This window comes from Heteronotia binoei, chromosome 6 (genome assembly GCF_032191835.1).
Source record: "Heteronotia binoei isolate CCM8104 ecotype False Entrance Well chromosome 6, APGP_CSIRO_Hbin_v1, whole genome shotgun sequence".
In the NCBI taxonomy this organism is placed as follows: domain Eukaryota; kingdom Metazoa; phylum Chordata; class Lepidosauria; order Squamata; family Gekkonidae; genus Heteronotia; species Heteronotia binoei.
The window spans coordinates 87,447,647-87,467,871 of NC_083228.1; the positions used below are offsets into that span (position 1 = coordinate 87,447,647).

Below are 20,225 nucleotides of genomic sequence, written 5' to 3' on the forward strand. Positions count from 1 at the left end.
TCTGTCTCTGTTCAAACAAAATGTTTACCAAACATAAAAGCGACTGGGGGGGGGTAGAATTTTCCTGCTGTAGAAACACTTGTCAGTTTTTAAATTAGTCATCTCTGTTTCAAGAGGAGTTCTCTCCCCGACCCTTGCCTGGCCTTCCTTTATAAACCCTTCCCATTTTCTTGCACAGAGCTTGCAGAATCCCACCCTCCTTGCTTGCATTTGTAACTCTGTGCTTTGAGATCAGTCCTTTTAAGCTTGCAATACCAGTGGCAATGAGTTCTACTGTGCACTTTGCACATTGTAACTGGTTGTGCTGGGCTTACAAAAAGGCACTCCTCTTGCTTGGACTCTGCTTTGAGATCATCCTTTTAAGTTTGCAGGGCCACAGTGGCACTGGGTTCTGCTGGACATTCCGAACATTATAACTGGTTGTTCTGGGTTTGAAAAAATGCCCCCCTTTGGTATGTATTACAAGGATTCTCTGGTCTGACGTTAATCCTCTTTTACTTGCATTGCTACAGTGCCACTGGGTTCCTCTGGATATTCTGTACACTGAACTGGTTGTACTGGGCCTGAAGGCCCCCTTGCTTGGATTGTGATTCTGTACGTCACATCAGTCTTGTTGAGCTAGCATTACCACAATGACAATGGGTTCTGCTATGCTCTAATACATTGCACTGGGTCTGCTTAGCTTGCAACCTCCCCCCTTGGAGTGTAATTCTTTGCTAGACATCAGCCCTGTTGAACTGGCATTGCCACAATGGCACTGGATTCTGCAAGCCACTCTTTAATTACACCAGTACTGCTGAACTTGCAAAAATGCCCCCTTCAGTTTCTACTTCTGAGATTCCCTGACTTAACCTTAGTCCTTTTGGTACTGCACTGCCACAATGGAACTGGTTGTGCTGGGCTTGCAAAAATGCTCCTCCCACCATCTTCAGTTTCTATTGCAAAAATTCTCTGTTCTGCTGGGCTTTTATTGTTCTTGCTTTTTTTTTTTTTGCTTTTTTTCCTCCACTGAAAACAATGGAAGATGGGAACACCTTTTGGGGGATTGTAACTCATCCAATCCTCACCAGACTTTGTGGGCAAGTAGAGAAGAGTCAGCAGGAGATCACCTGCAAGTTTGGCGTCTCTAGCACATCAAGGGGCCATTCTACCATGTCATGAACCTCACAACTGAACCAGTTCATTTGGCTCTTTAAAGTTTGTGATGGATTCACGGTTTGCGAATCAGGCATGCTACAAACCATGAACCATTACGAACCACATTTTTCTGGTTTGTGCCCATCCCTAAGTATGGGCTAATATTCCCAGGAGTATTACCTTTACACACTCCCCAGAATGAAATAATCTTCAAAACGCCAACTCAGCACAGTAACCCACATGCCAACAATAATGATATCTGACAGAGTGATAAAGTATCCCACTTAGATGGAACTGAAAGCAGGAGGGAGGGATATACCAATCCTGCTGTGATGTAATGAAGAAACCAGCACTAATAGAGAACATCCAGGTAGCTGGACATCTATTATATTCAAGGAGCAATGCCAATCACTCTGTGTCAGAAGGGAGCTCAAGGACATCCAGGAGGGCAAACATAAGCACAATTTGGGGAATGACTCTGTTCCTTGTTATAGGGCAAGTAGAAAAAGGCAGAGGCCAAGTTGTCCAAACTGTATTAATGGGCGAGCTCTTGAGCTCAGGAGCAAATTCATATTGGAGATGGCTAGGTCCAAATAATGGACATGGTTTTGAAGTAAATAAGAAACATGCAAAGAGAAAAAGTGCAATTACAGGAGATTCCTAATTGTGACCTTAGTTTCCCTGAGAGGCACTCTTCTGGATGAGGTATTGTCTGAGATTTCCTCCAGGCTTTGTCTGGAATTTCCTGTACAGTCCCAGCTAGTGTGAATGAATTAAATGCAGTTTCCCCCTCCAATCCCAGCTCGTTGTTCTGTGCAGACTAGAATTCTCATGAACCTCCTCAATCCAGGTCAGAGCCCAATGTAGTAGCAGCAAACATCAACACCAGAACTAGGGGTTCAGGGTAACATCCCCATTGGCCCTAGTCAAATATGGCAGTTTTTGCAGGGGGAAAACAGAATGATGACCAGAGAGCAGCACTGGAGTAATATACCACATCATGCTAGAAAATGTATTTGGGGGAAGAGCAGTCATTACTTTCTTCCTCCCTTCCTTCCTCACACTTACCTTCCCAGCACCTATTTATTTATTTAATTAATCAGATTTGTATCCCACCTTCCCCTTACATTTTAAAACAACAATTCAGCTTAAAGACAATATAATAAAACAACAATATAACAATTTACAAAACTATAAACTGATCATCCAAGTGCATAAGCCACGGCTGCTGAATCATTGTCCTTTACTGGCCAATCAAGGACTTTGTGTGGCAGCAGATGCCTCCTACAGACTGAAGGAGATGCTAGATGGAATGCTTAGGACTGGCAAAGACTTGGAAAAGAGGGGAAGGAAGGTGATGATGGGAAAGGCCATGGAGCAGAAAACAAGTAGCATCACTGGGGTCACTGCCTTGGCATGGGCCACTGTTGATGCTCAACAATGCTGACCAGTAGTAATGAGGTCAGTACCATGGATATATGCAAACCAGAACATGAGAAAGGAAGAAATAAAAGTGCTCTATTTTCGCTGTGTCCCTTCTGTTCTTTGGAGCTGCTTTTCCTTGTTATTTCCTCTTTTTGCTACCTGTCCCCTCTCTTCATATCTTCCATCTGCTTTCCTATCTGTTCTGCTTTCTATCTCAGACTTTCTTCTTTTCCTCTGCAACCTCTGAATGTGTATTGTATCTGCCTGCTTATCCATATCTTTGGGGCTAGATAGCGCATTTATCTATCCACCTGCTCTGTTTTTGTCTTCATTCACATATCTCATTACTATCCAGTTGATGAAATCTTTCCCTCACAACTCCTCTCATTTTCTCTGAAAAACAACTAACTCTGTTTCATGTCACTAATAGTATTTTCCCCAGAACTATTGGACCAGGAAGTTCTGATAGTTTCCCAGAGTGATAGCACATAACAAGGAAAAAGAGCATTCACTGAAACTGAATCGGAGTCTCTGCTGAACATCTTTTAAAAGTGATGGAGGGTACAAATGCAGCAATGAAATAAGCAGAGAAGAGGTGTTTAATCCTTCTCCTCCCCTCAGCTACTTTTCAAGCTGGTGCCCCCAGGCATTTGTTTTCTGCAACTTGTAGGAAAATAGTAGTGTGAAGGAAGTGCAGAAGAAAACTAGCAGTAGGAAAAGTAAGAGGCACCTGTTGCTAGGTATGAAGAATCCCTCTTCTGCCCTATCTCTACTCCAAATAGGTCTTTCCAGCACTGGTTTTTAGATAATCAGAAACCCAGGTTTCCACTGTCAGTCCTCCCTGAAACAGCTGGTTTGTCCTTAATGTGGGTGGAACTACATCTATCTTACCATATAAAACACTGCAGTGCAAATCTGCAAATATTTTTCTCAGCTTCCAGGTTGCTATCAGAACCCTCAAATTTAAATGCTGTGCACCACATGGGAGAGTGCTTAACAGCAATTTCCCTCAAAATTTGTTGCCATTCTAACACTGTCTTCCTAAGCAGAACAACTTCAGCCTAAACACACTGAAGTCAAAGGATTTAGAGGGAGGTAATTCTGCTTAGCATAGTGCTGTAAATTATGAGTGCTATCTCTAATGCTGAAACATTACAACCAAAGGAACCTTTGTTCCTTGTTCAGAAGGTTTGGAGGTGGGGGGACAGAAATATCTTTGAGGAAAAGTTTAAAACTTTAACAATAATGTTCAGGTTTGCAAAAGTTTATTAAGTTTATCAAATCACACTTTGATAGTGATTTAGAGACAAAGTTATACAAAATAGATTTATTTGAAGTCACTGCAGAACACTGAAAAGTTCCTGTCAAATGTATCTCTTAGGTACAAAGATACAAACTGAAACATACACTGACAACTCTATTTGCATTTCTTTGACCATTGGTGAATCAGTACAGCTCTGAGCTAATAACTCAACACAAATTCAGTATTTTAGATACATAACCATTTGCAACAGCTCAGATAAAATATATACAACAAGTCAGGAAAGACACAAGCAGGTATTTAAAAAAGCCTGCATGGTTAACAAACCAAGTAATGGAAGCTGTAAAAGGAAAGAAGGATTCCTTTAAGTGGTGTAAAGCTAGTCCAAGTAAGGTTAATAAAAGGGAACACAGGCTGTGGCAAATCAAATGCAAGACTGTGATCAGGCAGGCAAAAAGGGACTATGAGGAGCAATTTGCAAAAAAACATAAAAACCAACAATAAAAAATTCTTCAAATGCATTAGAAGCAGGAAACCAGCCAGGGAGGCAGTGGGTCCCTTGGATGACCAAGGGGTAGAATCATAGAATCAAAGAGTTGAATCCAGGGTCATCTAGTCCAAACCCCTGCACAATGCAGGAAACTCACAAATACCTCCCCATAAATTCACAGGATCTTCATTGCTGTCAGATGGTCATCTGTTTAAAAACCTCCAAGGAAGGAGAGCCCACCACCTCCCAAGAAAGCCTGTTCCACTGAGGAACCGCTCTAATGGTCAGGAAGTTCTTCCTAATGTTGAGCTGGAAATTCTTTTGATTTAATTTCAACCCATTGGTTCTGATCCTACCTTCTGGGGCCACAGAAAACAATTCTACACCATCCTCTATATGACAGCCCTTCAAGTACCTGAAGATGGTGATCTAGGCTTCCCAATCCTCCCGCTCTGGCGGGGGACCCCAGGATTTCCACCCTCTTCTCCCGCTCCCCAAAAAAACGGAAGCGGGGGGAGGGGGAAAACGGCGGGCACCAGTTCTGGCAGCTTTAGTTGGTCTCAATAAAAGATACTGCGTTGTTACTATATGGATAGTACGTGGTACGGTATTTTTAAAACAGAGACGTCAAAATACACAGTGATGCCGTTTTGTATCTCCGGAATATCATGGCCAAAAGCGGTATTTTTTTTAAACTGAAGGTTTAGTTTGTGTCTCACTTCACTTCTTTTTCTTCCTTATAGAACTTAGCTTCAGTTCCTGCTTGTGTGACTATTTCCTCCTGCGCAACAGTTAGAATTACGAATGACAGCAGTTTTTTGAGTGAAGTGCTTTATGGGAGTTGTAGTCGTAAAACGCTTTCACTGCATTTGGTATATGAGCAGGGAAACTACTTGTCCCAGCATCCATCGCCAGCGAGGGGTTAAGAACATAAGAGAAGCCATGTTGGATCAGGCCAACGGCCCATCAAGTCCAACACTCTGTGTCACACAGTGGCAAAAAAATTTATATACACACATACACTGTGGCTAATAGCCACTAATGGACCTGTGCTCCATATTTTTATCTAAACCCCTCTTGAAGGTGGCTATACTTGTGGCCGCCACCACCTCCTGTGGCAGTGAATTCCACATGTTAATCACCCTTTGGGTGAAGAAGTACTTCCTTTTATCCATTTTAACCTGTCTGCTCAGCAATTTCATCGAATGCACACGAGTTCTTGTATTGTGAGAAAGGGAGAACAGTACTTCTTTCTCTACTTTCTCCATCCCATGCATTATCTTGTAAACCTCTATCATGTCACCCCGCAGTCGACGTTTCTCCAAGCTAAAGAGTCCCAAGCGTTTCAACCTTTCTTCATAGGGAAAGTGCTCCAGCCCTTTAATCATTCTAGTTGCCCTTCTCTGGACTTTCTCCAATGCTATAATATCCTTTTTGAGGTGCGGCGACCAGAACTGCACACAGTACTCCAAATGAGACCGCACCATCGATTTATACAGGGGCATTATGATACTGGCTGATTTGTTTTCAATTCCCTTCCTAATAATTCCCAGCATGGCATTGGCCTTTTTTATTGCAGACGCACACTGTCTTGACATTTTCAGTGAGTTATCTACCACGACCCCAAGATCTCTCTCTTGGTCAGTCTCTGCCAGTTCACACCCCATCAACTTGTATTTGTAGCTGGGATTCTTGGCCCCAATGTGCATTACTTTGCACTTGGCCACATTGAACCGCATCTGCCACATTGACGCCCACTCACCCAGCCTCAACAGATCCCTTTGGAGTTCCTCACAATCCTCTCTGGTTCTCACCACCCTGAACAATTTAGTGTCATCCGCAAACTTGGCCACTTCACTGCTCACTCCCAACTCCAAATCATTTATGAACAAGTTAAAGAGCATGGGACCCAGTACCGAGCCCTGCGGCACCCCATTGCTTACCGTCCTCCACTGCGAAGACTGCCCATTTATACTGACTCTCTGCTTCCTATTACTAAGCCAGTTTTTGATCCACAAGAGGACCTGTCCTTTTACTCCATGACTCTCAAGTTTTCTAAGGAGCCTTTGATGAGGAACTTTATCAAAAGCTTTCTGGAAGTCAAGGTAAACAACATCTATCGGGTCGCCTTTGTCCACATGTTTGTTCACCCCCTCAAAGAAATGTAACAGGTTAGTGATGCAAGATCTTCCCTTGCAGAACCCATGCTGAGTCTTCCTCAATAACCCGTGTTCATCAATGTGCCTACTCATTCTGTCCTTGATAATGGTTTCTACCAACTTTCCCGGTATTGAAGTCAGACTGACTGGCCTGTAATTTCCCGGATCTCCTCTGGAACCCTTTTTAAAGATGGGGGTGACATTTGCTACCTTCCAGTCCTCAGGAACGGAGGCAGATTTCAATGAAAGATTACAGATTTTTGTTAGAAGATCCACAAGTTCAACTTTGAGTTCTTTCAGAACTCTCGGATATATGCCATCCGGACCCGGTGACTTATTAGTTTTTAATTTGTCTATCAGTTGTAGGACCTCCTCTTTTGTCACCTCAATCTGACTCAGGTCTTTCAACACCCCTTCCAAAATTAGTGGTTCTGGGGCGGGCAAAAAGTTCTCGTCTTCCACAGTGAAGACGGAGGCAAAAAATTCATTTAGCTTCTCAGCCATTTCCCTATCCTCCTTCAGTAATCCTTTTACCCCATGGTCATCCAAGGGCCCCACTGCCTCCCTGGCTGGTTTCCTACTTCTAATATATTTGAAGAAATTTTTATTGTTGGTCTTTATGTTTTTTGCAATATGCTCCTCATAGTCCCTTTTTGCCTGCCTGATCAGTCTTGCATTTGATTTGCCACAGCCTGTGTTCCCTTTTACTAATCTCACTTGGACTGGTTTTCCACCGCTTAAAGGAGTCCTTCTTACCTTTTACAGCTTCCATTACTTTGTTTGTTAACCACGCAGGCCTTTTCTTATGCATGTTTGTGCCTTTCCTAACTTTTTATGACGACTGCTGCTTCTTCCTCGTGTATCCCTAGTTGTGCGGCGAGCATGTTTCTGGTGCATCAACATGCCGAAAGTGAAGACATGGGGCCCAGCCATGCTGTGCAGCAGCCTCCAGGGCTAGGCAGGGATCACAGGGCCCAGATGTACTATGCGGCAGCCTCCCTGGGACCTGGCTGCCTGGCCAGAATTGCTGCAGGGCCTGGAAAAGTTACTGTCACAGTTCAGTTTGCACTTGATTATCCCAGATGGTGTGGCCTAATATGCTAATGAGTGTGTGACCTAATATGCTAATATTAGGGGATGTGGTCTAATATGCTACTGAGTCCTGCTGGGCTTTTTCTACAAAAAAGCTCTGGACCTATGCATTTGGCGGTGGGCTGTGTGTGTGTGCGCGCACGCCAGATTAGGCTCTCGCCACATGACTTCAAATAGAAAAACAATTATTTGCATGAATTTTGCTGGGCTGAATCATTCTCCCTCGGCGGAGCACTGTTTTTTAAGTTGATAATGTTTATGGCCTGTGAATGATGTTATAAATATCCTTATGACCCTTGGCAGAAAAAAGGTTCCCCACCCATGCTCTAAGGTCTTCCTTATGGCATGCTTTGTATTTTTATGCACAAAATCATTTTTTATAACCTAAATGCACTGATCTCAATAGCATTGTCGTTTACTGCCATGTATTACCACTATCCTTTTCATTGAGAGGTTACTCTAATTTTTTCTAATTATTTGGAAATTAGAATGGAGATACCTACAGAAGAGCACTCATTGTGGTTATACAACTCAACAGTGTTCTACATTTCCTTCTGAGGCTAAAATGTTCTTAACCCACTTGCATTTCTCTTCAAGCAAGACATACAGAAGATAAGACTCCCAGAGTTATTGGGGGGAGGGGAGGAGGAGGTGTGTCAAGAGTTTTCTTCAGAACAAGTGAAACTGCATTCTACTGTCCATCTGGCTCAGGACTGTCTGAACTGGAAACAGTTCTCAGGTCAACAAAGATCATTCCCAGCACCTGTTAGCTGAGATCTCTTAAGCAGAGATAATACAGACAGAATCTATAACCTTCTACCTGCATAGAACAATGTAGGAGTCAAGTTGCACCTTTAAGACCAACGAAGTTTTATTCAGAATGTAAGTTTTCATATGCTCTAAGCCAGGGGTGCCGAACTCATTTGTTATGAGGGCCAGATCTGACATAAAGGAGACCTTGTTGGGCCAGGCAATGTCAGGTTGGGCCAAGCCATGTCTGGTCGGACCATGTGTGTACCTATTTAAGATTAGGTAGCAGAGATGTAAATTTTATAAAGAACACAGACAAACACAATTTTAAAAAAAACTTAAAACATGCTTAAAATGTTAGCACTCATTGGTCTTAAAGATGCTTTCTTTTTATTTTCCGGGCAAAAGAAGCTCTGACTCTTTCCTTCCTTCCCCAGGGGACTGGGGGGGGGGGAGCCTCAGTCAGTAGAAGGAAGATAGGCTTGGCTCAGTAGCTCTATTGTGTGATTGAGAGAGCCTAGCAAAGCAAGCCATTCCTCCCCCCTTCCACCTCAAGGCAGGAGCCTCAGCCAATTGAGAAAATAAGAGGTTTTGCTCTGTAGCTCCTGTGCAATTGAGCAAGCCTTGCAAATCAAGCTGTTATGCAGAAGGAAGCAAAATATAGGGAGAAGGAAGCAGATGACAGCCAGTTGCTTGGGGGCCTGATTCGGCCCCCCAACTGCATGTTTGACATCCCTGCTCTAAGCACACTTCATCAGATGAGGAATCAGGTACAGTGAGCAGAGCCACATATAGCTGGTAGGCAGTGGTTTAAAATGCAAATGGTACAAATTTAAGATCCAATGACAGAATTTCTTCTACCTGCAAAACATTCTCTATCATCACAAACTCTGAGACTCATGGGGTAAGACCTGATGATGTCATACTGAGTAGCAGTAATAAATCTAGTACTTACATTTATTGTTTTGTACTAGATGGTATCTGTGAATGTGTCTAGTCACAATTGTGTGACTTTGCAAAGGACTATTTTCCAAAGAAAACTTTTTTTAAAAAACACCTTGAAATTAACTACACTGAAGTCAAAATGGAGTACAGCTGTCAATAGCAGATTATGGTGTCCTATCTCTAATTTAGATGTGCAGTAGTTATCAGAGGCAGGCACACACAAAAGGTTTTAGAAGAAGCTGCCAAGTGAAAGGGCCAGTTAACAGTACTGAGATCTTGAGGATGAGCCCTATATCTCAGTCTTGGGGCAAAAGGGAGACTTGGGAAACCTACCTGGGGTTGATGCTTCTCATAGCCTTGTCCTCCATGAGAAACAGTTTTCAGTACATATTGAATGTGAAGTAAGAAATGGAAAATGAGGGAGGGAGGGAGGCGGTGATAAAATGGACAGGTAGGAAACAACACATCCACCCAATATATGTAGATTCCAAGACAGTGGTTTTCACTGGCATAATCTAATGCAACTATTGTGAAGAAAATAATAGAATCTAGTATTCTTCTAATGGATTTTTTTTCATTTAAATCTCCTTGGCCCTTCAATAGTGGCTTTGTTTTCTTCCCACATGTTTCTCCACAAGAATAATTCCCACTCCTGCAGAGAAGTCATGCCCAAAACAGGTACAAAACAATTAAATACTGAGGTTTTAAGAATCATACCACAGCATCTTAGGCACTTCCAAATTAAACAGAGAGAAGAAAAAGCTCAGAAATAATAGGGAAGGGACCCCAAAGGAAATGGAGTTCAAGATTATATGAGAGATCAAATTATTCTCAACTATTTATTTTCTCTTTGCTTTGGAATTTATCAGTCCTTATATCTTTGTTCTTTTGATAAAGTCATCCGTCTCTGGTCTCACCACTGCCTGACAGGACAATCATGTCTGGTGAGGCGTCTCTCTACAGCTAGCCCTCTATCACCTGTTTAAGCCAACCTATTAAGCCAGCAACCATCTTTCTAACTGATCTTTTTCTCGTGCACCCGTCCCTGTCTTTGTTGATCACTTTCTCTGTCAGGGGAATGTGAGTCAAGGTATTTTATGCTCCCATTCCTCAAATACTTATATTGTACAAAGAAGATGTTTTAAGTGCCTGAAGGTGGTTTGTTCCTCATTACTTCATAGAAGTGACATTAATAGCCAGAGAAGAGCACTGCTGAGTGCAATTATGAATGGTGTTCAGCTACGAAAGCTGCTTTGAGCCTGCTAATGTTTCCTAATTACAAACCTGTACATAGAAAGAGCAAGAGAAGCAAGGAGAGAAGAAGGGATGCTGACTTATGCACACATAGTTCACCTAATGGGTGGCAGTAGACAGGGGGGATTGGGCTGGCCTTTTGAGAGGCAGAAAGCCCAGTTCCAAGGAACACAACTCTGTGCAATGATAATGGCATACTGAACCATTGAAAGTGTGTAGCTGATACTAACGTAGTGAGAACTATGCTATATACTGTGCCAAAGGCATGTGGTAAACCACAGAAAGGATGAATCCTCTCCACAGTTATTTGATAAAACCAGTTAGGGCAAACTTCCCAGAACAAAAGACACAGAAAAAAAACAGCATTTGACAATATCAGGATGACTTACAAGAATATCCTCAAGGAATACGTGCCCTAACCTGGATAGCCCAGGTTAGCCCGATTTCATCAGATATTAAGTATCTTTCATCTTCTGATGAAAGTATCTTAAGTAAGATCTTTCATCAGAAGCTAAGTATGGTTGGCCCTGGCTAGTATTTGAATTGGAGACCTCCAAGCAATACCAGACTCATGAGCAGGAGGCAAGCACTGGCCACCTCTGAACATCTCTTGCCTTGAAAACCCTATGAGGTCACTGTGATTTGACAGCACTTTTCTTTCTCACTCTGACCTGGATAGCCCAGGCTAGCCTGATCACATCAGATCTTGGAAGCTAAGCAGGGTCAGCCCTGGCTAGTATTTGGATGGGAGACCTCCAAGGAAGTCGAAGGTCATGATGTGAAGGAGGCAATAGCAAACAACCTCTGAGCATCTCTTGCCTTGAAAACCCTATGCAGTCACCATAAGTCAGCTGTGACTTGACAGCAGTTTCCACTACCATATAAGCACACGCTCTGGATTTCTTAGATGGCATTGTCCATGCATCATAACCAGGGTGAAGGAAGGTTCCTGGTAGTGCTGGCAGGTCTCCCCAGCCACCAGCAGGTGATGGGAGGTAGGGCTGCCTGATACAGGTTGGGGAACTTCTAGATATTTGGGGATGAAGTCTGGTGAGGGCAGAGTTCTCTGTGCTGTACAATATCATACAGTCCACCTTCCAACACGTTCATTTTCTTGAGGGGAACTGATCTCTGTACTCTGGAAATGAGTTGTAATTCTGGGGGACCACCCCCCCCAGTCCCACCTGGAGCCTAGCATTCCTAATTCCTGCCCAGAATCTGTTCCCCCAGGAATTAGTCTGCAAACCAAAACCAAAAAAATCAATGTGTGCGCTAAGTGCTGCCAAATTACTTCCAAGTTATGGAGAACCTATAAATTAATGACCTTCAAAATGTCTTATTGTTAAAAAACCTCCTCCATGAATTAATGGCCTCTCAAACATTCTATCATTAACAGTCTTGCAAACTGAGAACTTGTAACTTCCTTGATTGAGTCCATCCATTTCATGTTGGGGCTTCCTCTTTTCCTGCTGCCTTCAACTTTTCCTAACATTATTGTCTTTTCCAATGACGTCTCCTTATAAAGTGACCAAAGTAGAATGGTCTCAGTTTAGTCATTTTAGCTCCAAGTCAGGTTTGACTTGGTCTAGAACCCACTTATTTGTCTTTTGGGTGGTCCATGGCACCGGTAAAACTCTCCTCTATCACCACATTTTAAATGAATCAACTTTCTTCCTGTAAGCTTTCTTCACCGTCCAACTGTTAGCTTTTAAATAAATCAACTTTCTTCCTTTCAGCTTTCTTCACCATCCAGTTGTCCCACCCATATACAGTAATGGGGAATACTATAGTATGATATTCCTCTGTTCTGTGTGTCCTACCACCTGCGGTTTGGACCCATGTCCGTCCTGGCTGATTCGAGCTTGCCAAACAGAATTATGGATCCCACTGCAGGAAATCATTAATAGGTCCCTGCTAGAAGGGACCTTAAGGAGGGAGTGGTTCGCCCTCTCCTTAGAAAACCATCTGTGAACCAGGCTGAATTGGCCAACTATAGGCTGGTGTCGAACTTGCCCTTTCTGGGCAAAGTCACTGAGAGGGCTGTGGCAGCACCACTACAGAAATTTTCGGATGATGCTTCCGTACTAGACCTATTTCAGTCTGGCTTCCACCCGGGCTATGGAATGGAGACAGTCGGGACTTTTTTTGTAGAAAAAGCCCAGCAGGAACATATTTGCATATTAGACCATACCCCCTGACATCACCATTGTTTCACACAGGGCTTTTTTGTAGAAAAAGACCACCAGGAGCTCATTTGCATATTAAGCCACACCCTCTGATGCCAAGCCAGCCAAAACTGTGTTCCTGTGTGTTTCTGCTCAAAAAAAGCCCTGGAGATGGTACTGGTCACCCTCATGGACAATCTCTTAAGACATCTGGATCGAGGCAGTTTGGCAGTGCTGTTCCTATTAGATCTGTCAGCTGCATTTGATACAGTCAACCACCAGCTACTGTCTCAACACCTTGCCAACATGGGGATACAGGGGTCTGCTTTACAATGGTTTACCACTTTTCTCCAAGGCTGGGGACAAAGGGTGGCTATATGGGAGCAATCATCCCAGAGGCATCCACTTGTATGTGGTGTCCCCCAAGGGGTGGTTCTCTCCCCAATGTTATTTAACATCTACATGTGCCCCCTTGCCCAGATTGTCCAGAGATTTGGGCTGGGATGCCATCAGTATTCAGATGACACCCAGCTGTATCTATTGATGGGGGGCCAGTCCGGCTGCGCCCCAGAAAATCTGGACCTGGCATTACAAGCCGTAGTGAAATGACTCAGGTAGAGTCGATTGAAATTGAATCCAACAAAGATGGAGGTCCTGTGCTTAAGCCATGGCGGTCTGAGAAGGGAGATCCCTCTACTGACCTTTGATGGGGCGCCTTTAGCACCAGCTTCTAGGGTCAAGAGTCTAGGGCTGCTCCTAGAACCTTCATTAACTATGGAGGTCCAGGTGGCAGCCACTGCCAAATCCGCATTTTATCATCTTAGGCAGATAAGGCAGTTAGTCCCATACCTAGAACAAAGCGACTTGGCAACAGTGATCCATGCAATGGTCACCTCGAGAACAGACTACTGTAATGCCCTCTACATGGAGCTGCCCTTGACATAGATTCAGAAGCTGCAACTGGTGCAAAATGCAACAGTTAGGTTGCAAATGGAGCTACCTTTATGGGAGCACATTCAACCTATGCTGGAACAGTTGCACTGGTTGCCTATGGCATTCCAAATTCACTTCAAGGTGCTGGTTATGACCTTTAAAGCCCTATATGGCCTGGGACCTGTCTACCTCCGGGACCACCTCTCCCTATATGAGCCTCAGAGAGCACTTCAATCAAGTACTCAAAATCTCCTTATGATCCCCGAGCCAAAAGAAGCACGGCTGGCCACCACCAGAGTAAGAGCTTTTTCGATGGCAGCTCCTGCTGTGTGGAATGCCCTCCCCCAAAACATCAGGGCCCTGCGGGACTTGGCACAATTCTGCAGGGGCCTTAAGACAGAATTGTTTAAACTAGCATTCCACCATTCCATAGCATTGACACCTGAACCATCCCAGTACAAATCCAGAGCGCCAAATAACATCTTATAATATCATTACATGTGGCACTCAATAAGAATTAAAACCTGCCATCTGGATCCTGCTGAGTGAACCTGAAACAGTACTACGTATTTTAAATTGTATGAACTGTTGAAATATTTTAATGTTTTATTGTACTTTGATTTTAACACTTCGTTATTTTAACTGTTGTTAGCCACCCCGAGCCTGTTAGGGGGTGGGATATAAATGCAATAAAATAAAATAAATAAACTTGGTTACCAGACACACATTTTTACACTGAAGATCTTTTCCAGCTTCTTCATTGGTCCCCTTCCAAGTCTAATCACCTTATGTTTTCTTGGTTGCAGTCTCTTTTTTGATGATGGAGCAAATGAATAGAAAATCTTGAACAATTCCAATTTCTTCATCATCAGTCTTTAAGTTGTATAATTCCTCAGTAGTCATTACTTTTATATTCTTGATGTTTAGCTGTAAACCTGTTTTAGCACTTTCTGCTTTAACCTTCAGCAGTAGTTGTTTTAAGTCTTCACTGTTTCCTGATAGTAATGTGGTGTCATCTGCATACCTCAAATTGTTAATGTTCCTTCCACTTATTTTTACTCCACCTTAATATAAATCTAATCCAGTTTCCTTATAATATCTTCTGTATGTAGTTCAAAAAGACAGAGAAATAAAATAACATACTTGTTTGACAGTCCTGCCAATTGGAAACCATTCTGTTTCTCCATATTCTGGCCTAACACTAGCTTCTTCTCCAAAGTATAAGTTGAACATCAAAACAATCAGATGTTATGGCACACTCATCTCTTTTAAAACCAAGCACAGCTTTTCATGATCCACACCAGTGTTCCCTCTAAGCTGAGTTAGTGTGAACTAGCTCATAGGTTTTTTTTAGCCTCTAGCTCACACATGTTTGTCTTAGCTCAGTAAGGATGGCCCCAGAGCAAACTAATCTATACAGTAGCCAAAGCGCTTGCTCACAACTTTAATGTCAGTAGCTCATGAAGTAGAATTGAGGACAGCCAGACCTCTTTAGGGCCGGGAAACCACCAGTAGATTTTGACCTGCAGTGTATAATGCATAGAATGAGCACTGAAGGAACATCTTAAGGGAACTAATCTGCAGTAGCATAGCCCAGTACTCCAGTACCATCACTGTGCGGGTAGCCAAGATAACACCCAGCCTTTGATGCTGCTGCAAGGTAGCATCCTCCAGTAAATGCACAGACTCTATACCTTCTCTCTCAACCGCCAATCAGCTGCAAGATTCCACCACACCACATACACCAACATGATTTTGAAGCAGATCAGACACATGGAGCACTGAGACGTGTTCACACCTGCATGCTTGAAGTGGATCTACTTCCATGTATAAAATTCTCAACAGCTTTACTTCACAAGCTGCTGCCTTCCTCCTTCTTCACACTCCAGACTTCTTATCTTCCCATCTTCTTAGCTCTCACACAATGTTCAGCCCTACTGCTGCTACTCTTACAGCCGTCCTCATTCTCACTTTCTTCATTGTCCTGATGCCTTCCCTCTTCCTAACCTGCTTTCAAGAGGTCTTCCCACTTGTAAATCAGCTTTCCTTCATAAGGCAGCAGGTGTGAAGGGATTCCCTTGGGCACATAAATGAGATTGTGATGTTTCCTGATGAAATATATTAGGAAGCATGGTTAAAACACAGGCGGGGTCTGACTCATTGCTGTGCAAAGTGATTAGAAGTACATATCCAAACAGTGGCATGGACCTGGAGTTCCCATTCTCTCTCAAGCAGCAGTTTACAAACACCAGCCTCTTCCCAGCTATGCTCTGTGTGTCACCAGAAAGTTGGCTTCATGGGGGACCACTGCCATCTGAGCACGAGTCGGCAAAAAGCCACACATCAGGGAAAGATCACTGTGTTGAAGCTCATCAATAAACATCATTAGCAGTGCCCAGTCTGCCTCCACTGTGTCAAGGTGTAGGTCTGGAAAGAGGGTGACACACTTGCCACAACAAAGCACAGTCATTTCTGGGAAATGCCATGGCTGGCAAATCAGTGTGTCATTTGCTTCTTTCCCTATCACACTGTTATGCATGACCAGAAAACTTGTGATAGGAATTAGTTATTACATACTGGGAGTTCATGTAGCAAGTGGGATTTCTTTTCATTTTCAACTTTTTTCAATGAGGAAAAAATGACATTTTCACTCCTGCTGTGAGGCATGAATCAAGTTTCCTTCTTATCTGTGATTTGGAATAATTTAATTCTATCATCAACCCCCAGCTTTAAAAAAAAATGCCCCAACCCCCAAAAATCAAAATCAAAAAGTTGCTTTTTAAAATTCATAACTGACTGAAAAATACTCCACCTTTTAAAGCAGTCCTGCTGTTAGAAAAAAAAGACACAGATTTGTGTTTGCATAAAATGACATGTCAGTTTTGCTTTTGTTTGATCGGACATCTAAAACGGGAAATTAGTAATTCTGTTAATCAAAGACAGATTTCACACACACACATGCAATTTTATTAGCCATTTCGATGGAAGTGGAAGTAACAGTCATCCTACTCCCACCCCCAGTCAATTAATATACAAAGACATGTCAAACAGTCAACATCCACTTACCCCTGAAGGTGGATTTGCTGTCCAGCCAAGTTCAGCTGTGGCTGTCCGAGTATCCATTAGGGTTTCTGGGGGTAAATTGGAAAAAAACATTACTGGGAGTAAACTGGGAAAAAAAATGAACAAAATGGCTAATATATTACAAAGGTATACTTAGGATACCATGTGTCCATCAAGATCAACACAAATTCCAGATAGTGGAGGTCACTACAAGTTTAGGTAACTTTCTGAGGCTTAGAAAATGGATCATGTGTCTCTCAACACATACATTTCGTTTCAATCAGAATTTCTGTTTCTCCACGCATGAACTAAGGATGATCAGGCTCTATATTAATGCTGACATTACTTTCAGCTAAGGGCTTTACAGATATGGCCAGGGCTTTTTTTTGTAGCTGGAACTCCTTTGCATATTAGGCTACACCCCCCTGATGTAGCCAATCCTCCAAGAACTTACAGTAGGACCTGTAAGAAGAGCCCTGTAAGCTATGGCGATCAAATATTATAAATCCGCATGATGTTCATGGGTGTTGTAGTGTCCACCAATGAATTTCCTGGTGCCCATTTGCTTCTCTGAAGAAAGAGAAGATACTGGATTTATATCCCACCCTCCACTCCGAATCTGTCTCAGAGCGGCTCCCAATCTCCTTTATCTTCCTCCCCCTCAACAGACACCCTGTGAGGTGGGTGGGGCTGAGAGGACTCTCACAGCAGTTGCTCTTTCAAGGACAACCTCTGCCAGAGCTATGGCTGACCCAAGGTCATTCCAGCAGGTGCAAGTGGAGGAGTGGGGAATCAAACCCGGTTCTCCCAGATAAGAGTCCGCACACTTAACCACTACACCAAACTGAAGAAAAATCATCTCTTCTCCAAAGCAAAGTACCTGTCCTGGCTTCCCTCTACCTCCTTGGTCTATGACTGTTTCACAAGAGCCCATCACCTTTGTGTCTGAAGTGGGCATGCATTCAGTAACAGCTGCCTCCATTGCAGGAAGATGCTTGTCATATAATCTCCCAACATTTTGTGATTGGCTGAAACACTCAGATTGGCTGAAACACACTTTGAGATTGGTCTGCCTTCCATGGCAGACAGGATGTGGTGGCACCCATTCCCCCATCTACAAAAGTCCAATGACCAATGGTTAAACAACACTGGGGACCCCTCTTACAAAATCAATTGACGAAGGGAGTGAGGCTGGAGATTTATTATGCTTTGGCTTCTCAGAATACATATGGCACAGCAGCATGCAATTAGATTTTAAGATATACTGGGAGGTCCCTGCTTTTTCTCCTCACAAGGTAAACAGTATACAATATCTTTTATCACTCTTTGCCAAGGTCACAATGGGACCAGATATAATTGATTCACTGGATCCATCCCTTGGGAAAATTAAATCTTGGACAACCCTAATATCTGTTGGACACCTGACAAATAACTTTTGCTGTTTCAGAACTTACTGGCAGTTTACACTAAGTTTTTTCACATGGTAGCAAATACAAGGTAGATTACATTATAAGAAATAAATAGCTAGCTCATATGTACAAATAGATCCTAAGTGTAGGGCTTTAGCAAAGTCCTCACAGAAACTGCTGTGTCAATTGCAAAGCAGCAATTAAGATATACCCTGAACATGCCTTTGTTGCATGGATTTGGTATATGAAGTTTATGTATGTAGATTTAGGGTGCATATAGCACACTATTAATGCAAGTGTACTCAAAAGTAAGCCCCACTAAATTCAGTGAAGCTTAGTCCCAGGAAGTGTGCACAGGGACTGCAGCCTTAATCCTGTTAAAACCAATGTATCTAAATCAGTTTAGATTCTAGTACTTCAGAGTAAAAGGGTGACAGATTGGGTCATTAGACACCTAAATAACTGTCAGATATCCACCAGAGCAGAGCATGCAAAGTGTAAAATGCATCCAGAGACCTTTTGAAAGCAAGATCCAGGTCAAGGATTCAGATCACCTATTATCTCAAGCTTGCACTTCTGTTGCTACTCCTCTAGTACCAACAAAATGCAATGACTTCAAAGACAACAGAATAGTGGATATAAAAATGCCAGGAGCTGCATGTCTGATGTCAAATGGCATTGTTTTGCCTAGCAGTGAAGAGGAGGAAGGTACACTGAGATTATCATGGCTCTGTGTTAGTAGATGGTTGCCTGACCAAGTCTATCTTATTCTTTTTCTATTGTCTAGATTGTCATGTTAGCTATATTAATTTGTTGCACAAACCAATCCATTTTGGACCCACAAATCAGAAACATATATCTTAAGCAACACTATTGGAATGTGTTCCCTCATCTTTATTGCAATACTTTTTTTTCTGAACACAGGAAAGAGCTGTAATATTGTTAACATTTTCCCCCCAGCTTTCATCTTTTAAGGGTAACAATAACAACAAAAACACAGCAAAACAGATGGGGTAGGGAGGCATAGGGAGGCTCCGGGTTTTATTTATTTGTGTTCAACGGATGAAGTTGTGTTTCTGCTGTAATATCACCAAATGTGGCTATAAAAAGATATTTAATTTGTCACCCATGCCTGGTCAAGCAGCTCCTTCCATGGCTGTGTAGAGTATTTTTACCTTCCCTTCAAAGTGATTATCTCTAACCTCAAGGCAAAGCACCCCCTTCCCCTTCTAAGCATAGGTGGAAACACACAGCCTGGGGTCTCAAAGAACACGCACCTTACTACCTTGACCCCCACTGGGTTGCCCCCTGAAGAGCTTTAAAGTAAGGAACACAGTGAGATAGAAAGGAAACTATGCGTGTGTCAGAACTGCAAGCCAGTACTTTATTAGAATATACCTTCCTTGAGATGTATTGAGGTTACTTTTCACAGTTCTGGTCCTTTTTTTAAAAGAGGAACATGTTGATTTCAACATGGCAGAAGAGCACCAATGTCAGAAGGGATTGCCATCAGAAGAGCACAACTTTCTCGCCTCCTCTTCCACCATTGCTGCAGCCCAAAATGTCCCCAGGAACACTTGAGCGAGGAGCAGAGAATCAGAGGAAAACTGCCACCCTTCAATCTACAGAAACCCTCGGCTGGATCCAACCCTGTCCTTTAATAAGGAATCATTCCTTGAGATGGTAGCATGTTAACCAGGGCTTCTTCCCCCGCCCCCCACCGGCCAGACTTCTGTCTAGTGTTGCCAACTCTGGTTTGGAAGTTCCTGGATATTTTGGGGCAGTGGCTCAGGAGGATGGAGTTTGAAAAGTAGAGGGAGTCCAGAAGGGAGGTAATGTCAGGCCAATTCCTCACTAGCAGTTGCTCTGCCCATGGGCTTCTGCTTTTTCTGGCTCAAGCAATCACTTTCCCCACCAGCTGCTACATGGGTGCATTTTGATCTGTGGCTCCCTCCAACTTCCCTTCCAGAACTCTAAAAAAAAGAGAGAAAGAGAGAGCAGGAAGCTGTGAGGGAAACTGGAGGTAGTCGTAGATCAAAAGGTGCCCATGCAGCAACTGGTGGGGAATTGATCACTTGAGCTGGAGAAAGCAGAAGCTCAGAAGCAGAGCAACTGCTAGCAAGGAATCTGTCTCACTCTAGG

The 20,225-nt window shown here is 43.0% G+C and overlaps 1 protein-coding gene across 5 annotated transcripts in view; it reads right to left on the bottom strand.

Annotated features, from left to right (window-relative positions):
• The window catches only part of EPHB1 (EPH receptor B1), a 481,329-nt gene that overhangs the window by 328,358 nt on the left and 132,746 nt on the right, over positions 1–20,225 (bottom strand). For all 5 annotated transcript variants that reach the window (XM_060242065.1, XM_060242064.1, XM_060242066.1 and 2 more), the window contains exon 2: positions 16,678–16,742. In XM_060242065.1, the coding sequence (XP_060098048.1) occupies positions 16,678–16,742 (65 nt within the window). The remainder of the gene's footprint in view (positions 1–16,677; positions 16,743–20,225) is intronic.